This window comes from Alligator mississippiensis, chromosome 1 (genome assembly GCF_030867095.1).
Source record: "Alligator mississippiensis isolate rAllMis1 chromosome 1, rAllMis1, whole genome shotgun sequence".
In the NCBI taxonomy this organism is placed as follows: Eukaryota; Metazoa; Chordata; order Crocodylia; family Alligatoridae; genus Alligator; species Alligator mississippiensis.
Window position 1 is genome coordinate 110763309 of NC_081824.1, and position 14009 is coordinate 110777317.

The following is a 14009-nucleotide window of genomic DNA, read 5'->3' on the forward strand; positions in this document are numbered from 1 at the left end:
GCTATGGCTATGTAGCATTGGCAGGCACTAACTGTGAAACAATCCATGTGCCACTAGGACTGCACAGTACTAGCGGGTACAGCAAGTACTAAATGACTGTGCAGTACCAACTGCAGAGTGGGGCACATCTGTACATGCACCCACTGTGTAGCATCTTGATATTAGTTCCTCTATTCTCTGATTTTTATTTGTACATTTTGATTTTGGTCACATTGTTCAGGTTGTCTTTCTCCATGGAAATTCCAGTACAATACTGTTTTGAGTAACATGACATCAAAGCACTGTAAGTGAGAACTCCCCTTGCCACATATCTACTGAGTGAACCATATACATTAGGAACACATTTCTGCTAATGCAGGTAACTTTGTAAAGGAGGAAAGAGGAGAGAAAGTAAACCTCAGAAACAGACAGATTATCATTTCAAAGTATGAGAGTAACAAGTTTTATATAGTATATGACATTAACAGTTGATGAAGAAAGTTCATTTCCAGTAATGTAAAACAAGATCTAATATAGTTGTTGATGGCAACAGTTATTTCAAGAGGCTTAAGAACAAGATGTGCTGGGAAAAAATACTTTGACTGCAGTACAAAGAGAAAATCCTACAGTATGGCATATGCATACAGACCAAAGGCAAGGGCCTACATGGAAAATATACATCCACTGGGAATCAAGAAGTTGTAGAAAAGGACAGATGCAAAACGTTTCTTAATTTTAGCGGAGGAAAATAAATGCCTTCCACCTTTCATTTTAAAGAGTGAGTACACAAAGAGAATATTACAGATTATTCCTGTAGAGAATATTGACAGTATATTAGGTAGAATTGTATATTACAGGCCTCAATACCAAAGAAATTATTTGAATAGAAACACTGAGAAAATTGCATTCACTTTTTCATGCTAGGAAATTTTGGGTTGGTTCATAAATTAAATATGGGATGGAACTGACCTGCCTGCTTTGTATGCTGTGGAATTTGGCAAAAAGTGATACTGAAGCCGTTTGGAATCAAGATCCCTATTTACAGAAACACATTCTTAAACTGACAGTTGTGTACATACTTAACAAAATGAAAGGATAATAGAAAGACAACAGTTCTCAGAAGAGCACTAGCAAATTATATTACACTACCTGGCATTTATAGCAGCCAAACAGTAATTATAATGACCCTCCTACAGCATGCACAGTGGACACAGTTAATTCTGCTGCCAACAAACAACTAACAAAGTACTGGTTTCATCACTTTTGTGTCATTTAAAATGTACTCTTTATATGAAGACTATCACAAACACAGCAATGATAAACCATCTGCTGGAAATCTATCACAAGTTAAAGGAAGAGGGAGGATATGTGAAGATTTCTTTGGAAGAGACTTCCCCTCCATTTTTTTCTCTCCCTGTTGGAGGCTTCTGTCTCTCAGCCAAAATGGTTGGTCAAGGATAGTCTCCCTTTCTAAGGCCTGGTCTACAAATTGATTTTGCCCTAATTTAACACAATTGGTTTAGAAATTCATGTAGGAAAATTTGTGCAACTTTTATGCATATACACAAGGCTTCAGGCCTGTTTCTGTGTGTTTTATGTCCATAATAAAATCAGATGGAAATAGAATTATTACTTTGCACTACGTAACAGAAAAAATACCTTCCCTTTAGGAACTAACTATCCAGGAAGAGAGGCAGCTGATTTGTAGAGATAGACACATTTTTCAGTACTTAGGAAGTGCTTGACTCCTCTTTGTTCGAGGGGATGAAATTTAAAGTATTCCTTTCCTGTTGCCATTTATTTATTAGCGATCTTAGGCTTTTATGATGTTGAAAACCCTCTGGATTTATTTCTGAGACAAATAAACAAGCCAGTGCCCTCAATTCAAGCAGTATGGAGACTCTTACAACAGTTCAAGAATCCTCAACAAGAGAGCACAAGTCTACCTTCAGACTTTAACCAACATATGGAACAATAACATTAAAGCTGTCATTTTGACAAAAAGGTTCACAAAAAAGCAATGGAGACAATGCCCCACTCAGGTGACTTATAGTTCTTTGCTGGGGAATATCTTCTCCCACCCCACATCCACCCTGTTCCCACACCCCACCAGTCTTCTCAACTACACCTAAAGTGGGAGAAGTGGAAGCAAACTGCCTTTTTGCAGCTTCAATAGTGTACACCATATCATTAAGGTTGCTTAAGAGGGCTGCTGAACTGTGGATATCACTACAGTGGTTACAGCTACAAAGAAGGCATCTCTAAAATACGTTCTAAAATCAATAGCTAGGTATATAAATATAGCACAAAATCATTGTGGTATCTAAATGTCAAAATTAAGGTATATGCACCAGAGGGATGTGCAAGATCTTGACAAAGCAGACTTACCCGTGACCTGTTAGTTCATCTCCATAACCTTCTTTCAACTAAAGTTACATATGTGAGGGCATGGTGTAGGATTTGGTTCCTTTCTAGGTTATTCAACAAACTGATGTAGATTGCAAGTGGGAGAAAAATTAATTAAACTGAAGAAATATCCTAACTGGCTTGTAAAAGGGGAAATTGATCATCTATGCTGCTTGCTTCAAACAAAAGCGCACACTTATTGTTCAAACTAATACGGAAACTTCATTTAAATTGATTGATCTCAACCTGAAGGGAACTTGAGGAGCATAACCTGCTAGATTAGAAATATGAGTGTACAGAACTTTCTTATACAAACTCACCTTATCTTCAGCTTTAGCACCACAGAGGCATGTTAAAGGTGAATTTGCAAAGATACTTTGGGGACTTGCACAATTAGATTCAATGTTTTCTTCTAAAGCATCCGGAAAGTTGTAGCTGTAGGGAATTAACAGAAGCCCAAACTAGAATTAGGACAAATAGGAATAGTCTATAGGTCTCTTAACCTTTTTTTATTTATTCATACATATTATTATTCTGCCCCCATGCATTTTCTGTGTGATTTCGCTGCAAGATATTTTGTCCTCCAATACAGTGGCCACAAGTCCTACTCATCAACCTCTAGGTAAAGTTTGCGGAAAGAGGTATATGACTGCAGTGTTTAAATATTGTTATGATGTTTCCTTCCTTTTGGTCATGTAACAGACCAGCAAGGCTATACCAGTAAAGTACTCTGAGCACAGCTTTTGCCACATAGGCAGCTTCCTTGTGGATGGAACACTAGCTTTATGGCTAGAATGTCTTCTCCTTCTGATAACTCTTAGTGTCCAGGAAGCTACTGTTTCTACTGCCTGGGCTGCAGTGCTACAGAACATGCCCTGGCCTCTTGTTTTCTCAGGCTTAAAATACCCAGTTGTGAAGAAGGATTGAAGGGTAAAATCCTTTTGAGAAATGACAGCCTTCATATTTTGGATCTTCATGTGCCAAGAGGACAGTAAATCACTACCAGGATAAGCCCATTCATGCTCCCCATGGTACCATATGAACAATTGCACCAATATGTTACCAAAAGTCTATACTCTCTCTGAAATCCTGTTAAGGGTATGTAAGAAAAGGTGTAGTTTTAATGGATTGTGGGATTTTCCTTGAAATTCCCATATGTGTACTGCATTGTTTCAGAGGAAGGGGAAAAAAGTGCAAGATACTTAGCCCACATCCAGCTCACCTTTGGACACATAAATGGCACTTACAGGGTTAACTTTAGGCTTTTGGGCCAAAAGATGGGAGGGTCATCTTCCTCTTCCACCTCTGCTATCAGGCAGTCACTAGTCTGTGACTTATACTTCAGGGGCTTATGCAAAGTTATCTGACTTCCCTGGTGGATTACAACACCACACAAGTGGCTGCAGCCACTCTTGAACATGCTCAGAAGGGTAAAGTGAATTGCACGGGGGAGTATGGTCTAAAGTCTAAGTAGCCTAAAATACCACATTTGTAGCTAAAGGTAGATATCTGATCTGATATTCCATTCAAAATACAAGCAAATCAAGGAGGAGGTCATTCAAAAGCAATTCTCTGAAAGCAATGCTAAATGAGATTTGTCAGATGTGGAAGAAGCATCTTTTTGTTCCTTAGAAACTGTGCTTGTTATTCAAGGACAGTGCCGCTATGCCTCCTGCAAATCACTTTAGCATGGGTACAAAAAACTCAGAAACAAAAGCATTGAAGAAGAGTGCTGAGTAGTGTTGATATTTCATTCAGATGGTAGGAGGGAATAAGCCAGGCTACACACGTAGCATTCTAACAGCCAATAATATAGACAGATGATGGCAAAAACATACTTCTAATGCCATCAGTCTAGGATTTCTGGCACCACAGTGATCACATCTCTCCTTCAGCTCCTGATGTAATATTTATGTACTGTGTGTAAGTGGTTGCCAGAATGCAAGTAAACTTCATAACTGACTGCCACTTATATCATTCACGGGAGCAGTAAGTTAGCAGTTGACTTATACATTTAAGTCTAGTAGCAGAGTAAGAAAGAATATAACTACAGCATTTGGTAATCACAATGTTCCTTGTTTTCCTGCCTTTACTAAAAATAAACACACTAAATTTTCTCTGCCTTAGCCAAACTTTAAATATAGAAATAGAAAGAAAAAAGTTTGAAAGAAATGAGCATGAGCCACCCTTTCCTTCCCTCCATAAATTGTATGCTACACTAAATGAAATTACTAAAGTTCAATCTCTACAGTCTGCAGGATGCTAAATTAAATGGCACATGTAAGCATCTAGGGTAGCTCACTGTTTCAGGAATGTCTGGGGTGTTGAAAAGGTTAATGTCATACAAATCATGTAACATTTTAATTCAGAAAAACTATTTCCAGCTATATTGACCTAGCATAGTAAGGGTTAGAAAACTTAGCAAGAAAGTTATCAAGCTTGACCGCAGAATCCACTGAGCTAGTCTGTTTCTGAAACATATTGTACAAGGTGTTTTCTTGCAGTTATAGTCACAAAAAGGCTTATTTAGTTTGATACATCAAATGCTATGCCTATGAACCTATGTAAAAGATATACAAAATATGTGTTGTTAGGACTGTATATTTTCAAACTTTGAAAATAAACACAAAGTATATATAGACATATATGTTGTAATGTCAATGTCAACACTAGCACATAGTCTGTCTCTTCTAAATACAGACCTGTTTACTTCCTATTCCAACACATGCACCTACAAACACATGATCATGCATACAGCTTTACATTCTGCTGTTTGCAGAAAAGTCAGAATATACAGCACTATACATTGTGTCAACTTAAATATATTGGCAAAACAAGAAGGATGTCATTCAAAAGAAATTCATCATGCCCTAGAAGAAAAACAGAAGAAAATTGGGGTCATAGTTATTTCATCAATAAAAACACTGAAGACTGTGATGATGATCTAAGATTCCAAATGCTTTGTCCATCAAGTCAAGTGACAGGGTTACTTTTGGACAATATACAACAGTGTAGAACTGGTTGCTATAACAAATACAGAACACACAGCTATAATGAGGCATGGAGCTTTCATGTCACCACTTAATTCATCCTTGAGTTCAGACTACTGAGTTCTCTAACCGAAGTGAGACAGAATAATTGTACGCAGTCCTTCTCACAGCAGGTGGTGCTGATGGTGATCTGGACGCCCATCTAGAAGGTAAGCGTCGGTTTGCTGGTCGAGCTGGCCGAGAGAAGCCTTTTCCAGATGAATATTTAGCTGGCACAGATATCTAGAACACAAATGAAACTTCTTGCCTTAACAAGCTATGATATAAAAAAGTCTTTCATGGAATAAAGTAACTTACACTAGGTGATCTCAGAACAGGTGGCCTTGGTCTGTTAAAAGGAACTGAGGATGTATATGTATAGCAGTGTATAGGATGTAAAAGAACAAACACTTCTATCTATAGAAATTTTCACATCAGTTACAGTCTGAGATATATGGAGACAAATTTCACACAAAAAGAAATGTAAGAAACTTTTAACTCATGCAAACTGTGAATTCATTAACTCTGAAGCTTCCTTTTTATTTTTTGGATACACTTTTTTAATGCTGCGCCATCAATGTAACCCAAACTGCAACCACACCGAAGCATGATTCCACGTACTTTTCAGGGATCTTTTGACGAATCCCCTTGCAGCAATCAGGTTTCATTAAACAGCATTGTGTTTCCATTAATGTGACATGTTGATGTACCTCATATGTTATTAATGACAACTAATTAGGAACACAGTGCTATAGCTGTGTTGAGAGCTTCACAGACACAGAAAAGGCCAGATTTAGATCTGGTCTTCAGGAGTAAATCTGCTGTCAATTTGGAGCATTTAAATATGGCCTGGTTCTTCAGTCCATGCACCATGTGCCATGTAGAATTATTTAACTCTCCACAGTGTGAGAGAAGATGGATCTGAAATACTTCCTGTGTAATTAGCATTTATATACATTTGATGTAGGACTAAATGACAATCAGGCAGTGGAGAATCAGGCCTCTTGCTTTAGGAGAGTTATTCTAGATTTACATCAATATTAAAAAAAGCATTATCTTGCTCAATGTTTTAGCTTAGGGTTTCCCTGCTGAAAATTAATTTTCCCATCAGACTTTCACAGAGTGTTTAAAAAAAAAAAAAGATAAAGGAAAAAAGGTGCTTCAGCTTTTTGTCACTATGGTAAAAAAAAAAGTTGCTTCTACTAAATATGATTATGTACTATGACAAAACTGATGCAAAAGTACACAGAAAGCAATCTCTAGTCGGATCCTCAACTGTTTAATTCAAGTTTAGCTCCACTAGTATCAATAGTGTTGTGCCAATTGGAATTATACCACCTGAACATTGGGCGCATCCCCACAAGTGCATGTGTGCAAGGGCATGCTTTTTGTTTGGGACAAATAGCAGTGGGACAAGAGACCTGGATGGGGTAGGGGAGGCTGAGGCCAGCACCCATGCTGGCCCCAGCAGCCTTACCTGAGGTCCTGGGTGCCTCCCAGGGCAGCAGGGTGCCAAGCCGGCCACTTGGAGCCTGGCCAGCAGCCAGATTGTGACTCTGACTGGCCAGGCTTGGGTTTCAGGCAGTGCCACCCCCCATAGAGTTGCTGAGCTTTAAATGAGTTAAGCTGTAATTTGTGAGGCACTTGAAGCTACATGAGGTATGCTTTGTGGTGTTCTAATAAATAGGTTGCCTGGGAAGATAGCAGTCACTGGCAGCGTCTGCAACTTCAAATACTTTTTCTGTAAAACATCTGTTTTGTTTCCGTTTATTTTGTTTCAGAATTTGAGAAAAGGACAAAAAAAACTATATTTTGCCTGTAAACTATAACCAGATATAAAATGTGTCTACCCTCCCATCTTTCCTTCTTTTGAATCAATGCTGAAAAGATTTAGATTTGAAGAATGCATGAAAGAATGCTCCACTTCATCAATTTTGAAATTTAAAGAAGCCAACTCCTTTCCACCAATGGCAGCTTCATGTGATTCATGGCCCAGGGAGAAATATCTCTCTGAAGAATGATGTTCTAACTCTCACAGGCTTTGCCACAACAGAGCATGTTAAAGCCCTTTGAATAGGCTTTACAAGCACTAGTCATATAAGGAAAGAAATGCACCAGATTCTGATGTAAGTTACACCCGTGCTAATCTTACATAACTATGCCTAGGCAAGTGCAGGTAGCAAATTAACTGTGGAGAAGTTACTGTGCAGTAACACATGTGTAGATGGCTGACTGGGAGCAAATCTGCCCTTGAGAGCTGCCTGCTGCTGGAGTGGGCTCAGAGCTCAGAGCCTGGCAGAGACAATGTCTCCCTGCCCCAGCAGCAGACAGCTCCTGGCCCTGGCTCTGTGTTCAGAGTGGAGGCTAGGAGACTGCTCCCTGCCCCCAGGAGCTGCCTGATGCTGGGACAGGTTCTGAGTTCACTTTGGCAACAGATATCTCTCAGGGGCAAGAAGATTGTGAAGCTGATTTGCAGCTGGGTCCGGGAGCTCCCTGTATGGGGAGAGTTCCCCACTGAGCCTGGACCTGCCCCAGACTGGGACAGTTCCCCACCAGCCCCAGGCTGCACAGGGAAGTTTGCATGTGCAGCCCAGAGCTGGCTGGGAACTGTCCCATTTCAGGGCAGGTTTCAGCCAAACTGCAACTGCACACTTTCCTGCACAGTCTGGGGCTGGTCATGAACTGCCCTGGTCTGGGCCAGGTCCCAACCCCACAGCTCTTGCCCAGCTCCATGCCACAATCAGGCAATCAGGGCATGGGGTTTGGAAAGACCTGTGGGGGAGAGGCAGGTCCCAGCCCCCTGCCCTGATCTGCCTGTGGGGCAGGTAGCAGCAAGCCCTGAGCTGGGCAGAGGTTCCCCACACAGCCTGGGGCTTATTGCTAGCTGCCCCACCAGTGGAACAGCTCCTAGCCACCCCAAGCTGAGCAGGAATTCCCTGCCCAGCTGGGGGCTCCCAATGTGTATAGGGAAGTAGACAGCTGTCTTTTGTTCCTGTGATCCCTGCCAGCCCCTGAGCTAGCACCCAGGGGGAGCCTGGAGCTCCCCATGGCTGCTGCAGGGGAGCAGAGCAGGGTGGGAGCAGCCCTCTCCTGGCTACTCCCATTGGGAGCATGTGTAGATATGCTCCCCAGTAGGCTTACTGCACAGTATTTTTACTGCGCAGTAAGCCTACTTCAAATTAATTGCATGTGTAGACACATCCACAGCGATCTAAATGTGGCACACAAGACTTTACTGGGGTCTTACTTATACTTCAGTGAAACTGCTGCTGTTTTATCCATGTGTAAAAAAAGATCAGGATGCAGCCCAAAGCATCTTATTTTTCACAAATACATCAAATATCATTTTGGTCTGTCCCTGGCAAATGTTTGAAGTTTGTTTGAAAATTAAGTTCATTTACTTTTGTCAGCCTTATAAAATATTACCTCTGGTAATTTCTGTCTCTCTTTCCCTTGTTTGATCTGCTGTCTGATATGCCTGGATGAATTCTTCTGAAGCTCTTGCTTTCCTTGCTCTGTCTGGAGTGTTTCTAAATACTGGTTTAATCCCCGCTCTGTACACTCAGATTCTGACTGTGTCCACTTATCTTTGCAGCCTTTTGTCTCACACAGAGAAGTCACTGTTGATTTTTCATAGTTTTTCAACAGCTTTTCAACAACACCATAGTTTGACCTTGAGTCAGCTGAACGAGGACGACCAGATAAATTACTTGGCCTCCAGTCATGCTCATGAAACATGTGCCGATAGCCACTGCTGCTTGGAAGTCCATTTATTTGCTTCTCTCGCCCTGTTGTTTTGACTGTTTTGTTGGGATTGAAGTATTCCTTCTCCTTTGCTGTGGTGAGCCTGGGATTTGAGTCACAAGCTGGATTTACAGTTTCTGTTCTGTTAACAACAGAATCACACTGTGGGCTACCAGGTTTCTGATTTTCTGACGATAGTGCTTGAAGCTTTGTATTTTCCTGAAAAGAAATGTTGCATTTATCTGTATGAAATACAGTCCTATTAAACTCATCAATCTTTGCTGCCAATGTCTCATTTCTTTGGGTCTTATCAAGACTATATCCAGAGTTTCCTATATGGTCATCGTGCAATGTTGTAGGAGCATAAAAGTCACTACTGTGCTGCAGACCATGTTGAGGTGTAGGATAGTATCTCTGGTGTGTTTTCTCACTTGGCACCATATTGCTATCTGAACAGCTTTTCTGGGCTGACAATGGGGAAGACCCATTCTTAGTACTTTTTCCAAACTTGCCCACATCACATCCCCACGTCTTGTGACAAAAGCTTATCAGTCGATTGCAATCAGAGACTCTCTCTTTATTGGCTACATCTACTGAAGCAGTCACCAGTGTGGGGCCTTTCACAGACTTTCCTTCATCTACACATGCCCCTGGAGTGTCATTCTGTTTTGCACAAGTTTTAATGATGTTTTTTTCACTCCTGCACTCCTGAAGTCTCCCGTTACTTCTTTTGCCTGAATCTTTCGTTGGTACTTCGGAAACTTGTACAATTGCAGACAGCGAGTTGGTCAGATGCCGAGAAGTGCTTCGTGGAGGGACAGGTGGGGCTTCTTTCCTTTGACAGGGCATGAAGTCTATTCCTCCACTGCCAGTAAGAGTACTACTGGAGCTCACACTCCTGTTGGAGCTCATCAGATTCTTCCTGTTATTTTGTTCCTCTGTTTCAAAAGGTAGTGAAGCCATTTGAGGTTCATTGCTGAACACATGGTTCCTTTCAGGCATACTTACTGTGTTTTGCATTTCTTCAGATTCTCCCAGAAAAGAAAGTGACTTAATTCTGGAGAAGCATAAAAGGAGAAGCATTTTTAGGGATGAATGATGAGGCTATTTCCCCAGGGAAGCTCAGCAGAGCTTCCTACTCTCCCCTGCACAGGTGCTTAGAGGAAGGACTGTAAGACTGGTAGCTTAGAGAAGGGAGTCATTGCTATAATATAACTTACTCAGGAAAGACTTCCCACCCAATCAGCACAGAATCTGGAGGCAGCTCAGCAAAGGGAAGCTTGTGCGATGTATCCTTGCCCTTTTGCCCCCTTTCCTCATGCTTTATTTTTTGTAGGAAGGAAAATGGGGCCTCTTATTTTGACTGACTTCAGTAGAAGTTTGCCTAAATTAGCAGAGCTCCAGATATAGCCCTTGGCTTGTGTAAATTTCTTAAAATCCACTGTAGCAATTCAAACATGTCCTCATGGTTCTGTTAAATAACCACATTTTCCATCATGCATTAACCCACTCTACACATTCTGTGACTCTATTTCCTTAATAGACATGGATGCTAAAATAATTGCACTTTGATCCACAGATCACATAGGGATATGCCAGGAAAAAAGACCATAAAGGGCTCCTCCATGCTTCTTGAGCCTGAGCAAGCTCCTGGCACAATGGGCACAGGTACCTAATATGGAAAAAGTATATGTTGTTTGGAAAAAGGTAAAGTAAGCTGCCACAGCAGACTGTGTTTCCCACTATCACCAAAGAACTCAAGCAAAATTCTTCCATGATGCCCTGATGAGCATCCTTTTTAGAGGGCTGCCATGCTAAGGCACAATCTCTGCATTTTACGTAACGACTATCTCTGTATATTATGTACAGTCCTGTGCAAAGAGCAGTGCATGGCTGAAGGCCCTCTATTTGCAGTGCATAGGAGGAATACTGTGCTTCAGTTCTTTTCAGGCTGCAGCTTACTTTCCTCCTAAATGATCAGCAGTCTCCAAAACTTGTGTGTCTGAAACAGGGCAGAGCATCACAGAGCAATGGTTCTTCCTACTCCCTGCCCTCATGTTTCTTCTGATGTGCCACTGGCACTCTGCCCATGAAGTTACCCCAACACCTGTACAAAGATTTGTTTTTAAAGCAATGAAACCCTAACATGGCCAAACGCAAGGAGTGTGGGAGGGGATGGAGGCAGATATGGGTATTTATTCCTTTCTGTTCCCTCGCAAGGATTTGTTAAAGCTATGTACAATCCAAGTTTATATTTTGTGTAGATAAAGCTGGATTTTTTACAAGGAAAAAAGACTGAAGCATTGTTCTGTTTTAATTTCTTATACTGTATAAAGAGAAATTAGAGAAGTTAGGACCTAGAAGTACATTCTATAGCAAAATTCTTTTTATTCTGAATGGAACAAGTTTGGACTTTTTGTTCCTTTCCTTCCGCTGATCTAAAGAAGCCAAATGTAGTTTACCTTCTGTGGTTGGACTTCTTTCGAATTTCCTCTTGATAGCTGCATAATTCTTCACTGACTTTAGCGAGTTCTTTAAGAGCCTTTACAAATACAAATAATGTTATTTTAGCATAAACATGTTTTTAAACAACACCTCCAGAATTATTCAAACACAGTCCTGATATACAAGTCAGAGTCCTATGCAGAAGAAAGTAGGAGTGAAAGATACAGAAATGTCTGCAGGTGGTAAACGACATGTGATTTATGCATTTATTAAATGTCATTAAACTCATCAGTAACAAAATGAGGGGGAAGGAGATACTTTCCCCAGCTGCAATATTATTGCACTATCAGAAGCAAGGGATAGATATACTTTGGGTGGGTATAAGTGGAGGGAAAGATATCAGCCTCTTTTGTAGAGTAGTAATTGAAACACACTACTGTTTGTACTTACTACATTGAGATCACTGGTAGAAATCTTGGCATCCTTAGGAGTTTTCAGGCTCAGACAGACTTCAGATTCCTCAGGGTCCTCAAAGGTCAGATTGTCCCTTACTAAAGCACTGTTTTTCTTCTTGGTTCTAGTGTCTTTCCACTCTTCTCCTGTTTTACTGAGTGAACTCTCTCCTTCCATCCTGTCATTTGCTTTGTGTTCATGGTTCAGTTCTGCTGTGTCATTCTGTTCTGAAGCAGGAGAATATACTGACAGCTGCAGCATCTTGCTATGAATGGCCTTGTTATCATGGGCATTCATATTGTTCTCCCTCCTAAGTTTTACCTCCTGGTAAAGCTGAAAATACAATAAAAACCACTATTAAGTGATAGTAGTGTTATAACCTTGTAGATTGAAGGGCTACATTTATATTCTGTTTTAACTTGTGTTATAAAGCTCAAAACATTGTGATTGAGGAGAATCATTGTGGAGTGAACTACACATCTACATTTTATAGTAGAGGATGCTGAGTGGTATGGCCAACTGGCTGTTCTACTGTTGCAGATGTGGAGAGGGGTGATTACAGTTATCAAAATCTTTTGCTCTGTTGTTAATCTCTGGCTTTGAGCCACGGGATGGTGTGCCTGCTGATCTTACAAGTAAAACACTTGTGGGCTGTGTCAGTACTTGATGGCAGTCCTCCAGGGAAAATCAATGTACTACAGCAAATTCTGTTGAAATAAAAACAAGGTTCAGGAATGCTAGTGGTAGGTTCATAAGTTTATGGTCATATAAGTTACCCACAGGTCATTTCACTTTTTGTGGTTCAACTAAATATAAATCAATGTGCTCCGAGACTTACATACACATGGTGTACTCACCACATGCAAGTGTATGATAGCATAAATGTCAATGAATACATAAAATATCCATGACACTTTTTTTACCATAGAATCATAGAAAATTAGGGTTGGAAGGGACCTCAGGAGGTCTAGTTCAACCCCCTGCTCAAAGCAGGACCATCCCCAATTAGATCATCTCAGCCAAAGCTTTGTCTAACCATGTCTTGAAAACTTCCAAGGATGGAGATTCCACTACCTCTCTGGGTAACTTATTCCAGTGTTTTTCTGCCCTTATAATGAAAACATTCTTCCTCTTATCTAACCTAAACTTCCCTTGCTGTAATTTAAGACCGTTGCTCCTTGTTCTGTCACCTGCTACCACTGAGAACAGTCTAGCTCCATCCTCTTTTGAACCCCCTTCAGGTAGTTCAAGACTTCTATTAAATCCCCCCTCAGTATTCTCTTCTCTAGACTAAATAAGCCCAGTTCCCTCAGCCTGTTCTCATAAGTTATGTGCCCCAGCCTCCTCACTATTTTTGTTGCCCTCCTCTGGACTGTTTCCAATTTGTCCACATCCTTTCTATAGTAGGGGGCCCAAAACGGGACACAGTAATCCAGATGTGGCCTTACCAGTGCAGAACAGAGTAGAATACTCACTTCCCTTGATGTGCTGGCAACATTCCTACTAATGCAGCTCAGTATGCTGTTAGCCTCTTGGCAACAAGAGCACACTGCTGACTCATATCAAGCTTATTATCTACTGTAACCCCCAGGTCCTTTTCTGCAGACCTGCTGCTAAACCTGTCAGGCCCCAGGCTGCAGCAGTGCATGAGATTATTGTGTCCAAAGTGCAGGACTTTGCACTTGTCCTTATTAAACCTCATGATATTTATTTGGCCCAATCCTCCAATTTGTCTAGGTCACTTTGAATCCTAGCCCTACCCTCCAGCATATCTACTACACCCTCACCAAGCTTGGTGTCATCTGAGAACTTGCTGAGGATGCAAACCATCCCATCTTCGAGATGGTTAATAAAGATATTGAACAAAACTTGCCCCAGGACTGACCCCTGGGGCTCCCCACTTGATACCAGCTGCCAAGTAGACATTGCGCCATTGATTACTACCCACTGAGC

General features: G+C 41.0%; 1 protein-coding gene across 2 annotated transcripts in view; it reads right to left on the minus strand.

Annotated features, from left to right (window-relative positions):
- Window positions 1–4970: 4970 nt before the first annotated feature.
- The window catches only part of MTCL3 (MTCL family member 3), a 73146-nt gene continuing 64107 nt past the window's right edge, over window positions 4971–14009 (minus strand). For both annotated transcript variants that reach the window (XM_019479583.2, XM_059712889.1), the window contains 4 exons: window positions 12054–12389; window positions 11621–11700; window positions 8841–10215; window positions 4971–5657 (listed from right to left, as the gene is read on the minus strand). In XM_019479583.2, coding sequence (XP_019335128.1) covers window positions 5484–5657; window positions 8841–10215; window positions 11621–11700; window positions 12054–12389 — 1965 coding nt within the window. In that variant the 3' untranslated portion in view covers window positions 4971–5483. The remainder of the gene's footprint in view (window positions 5658–8840; window positions 10216–11620; window positions 11701–12053; window positions 12390–14009) is intronic.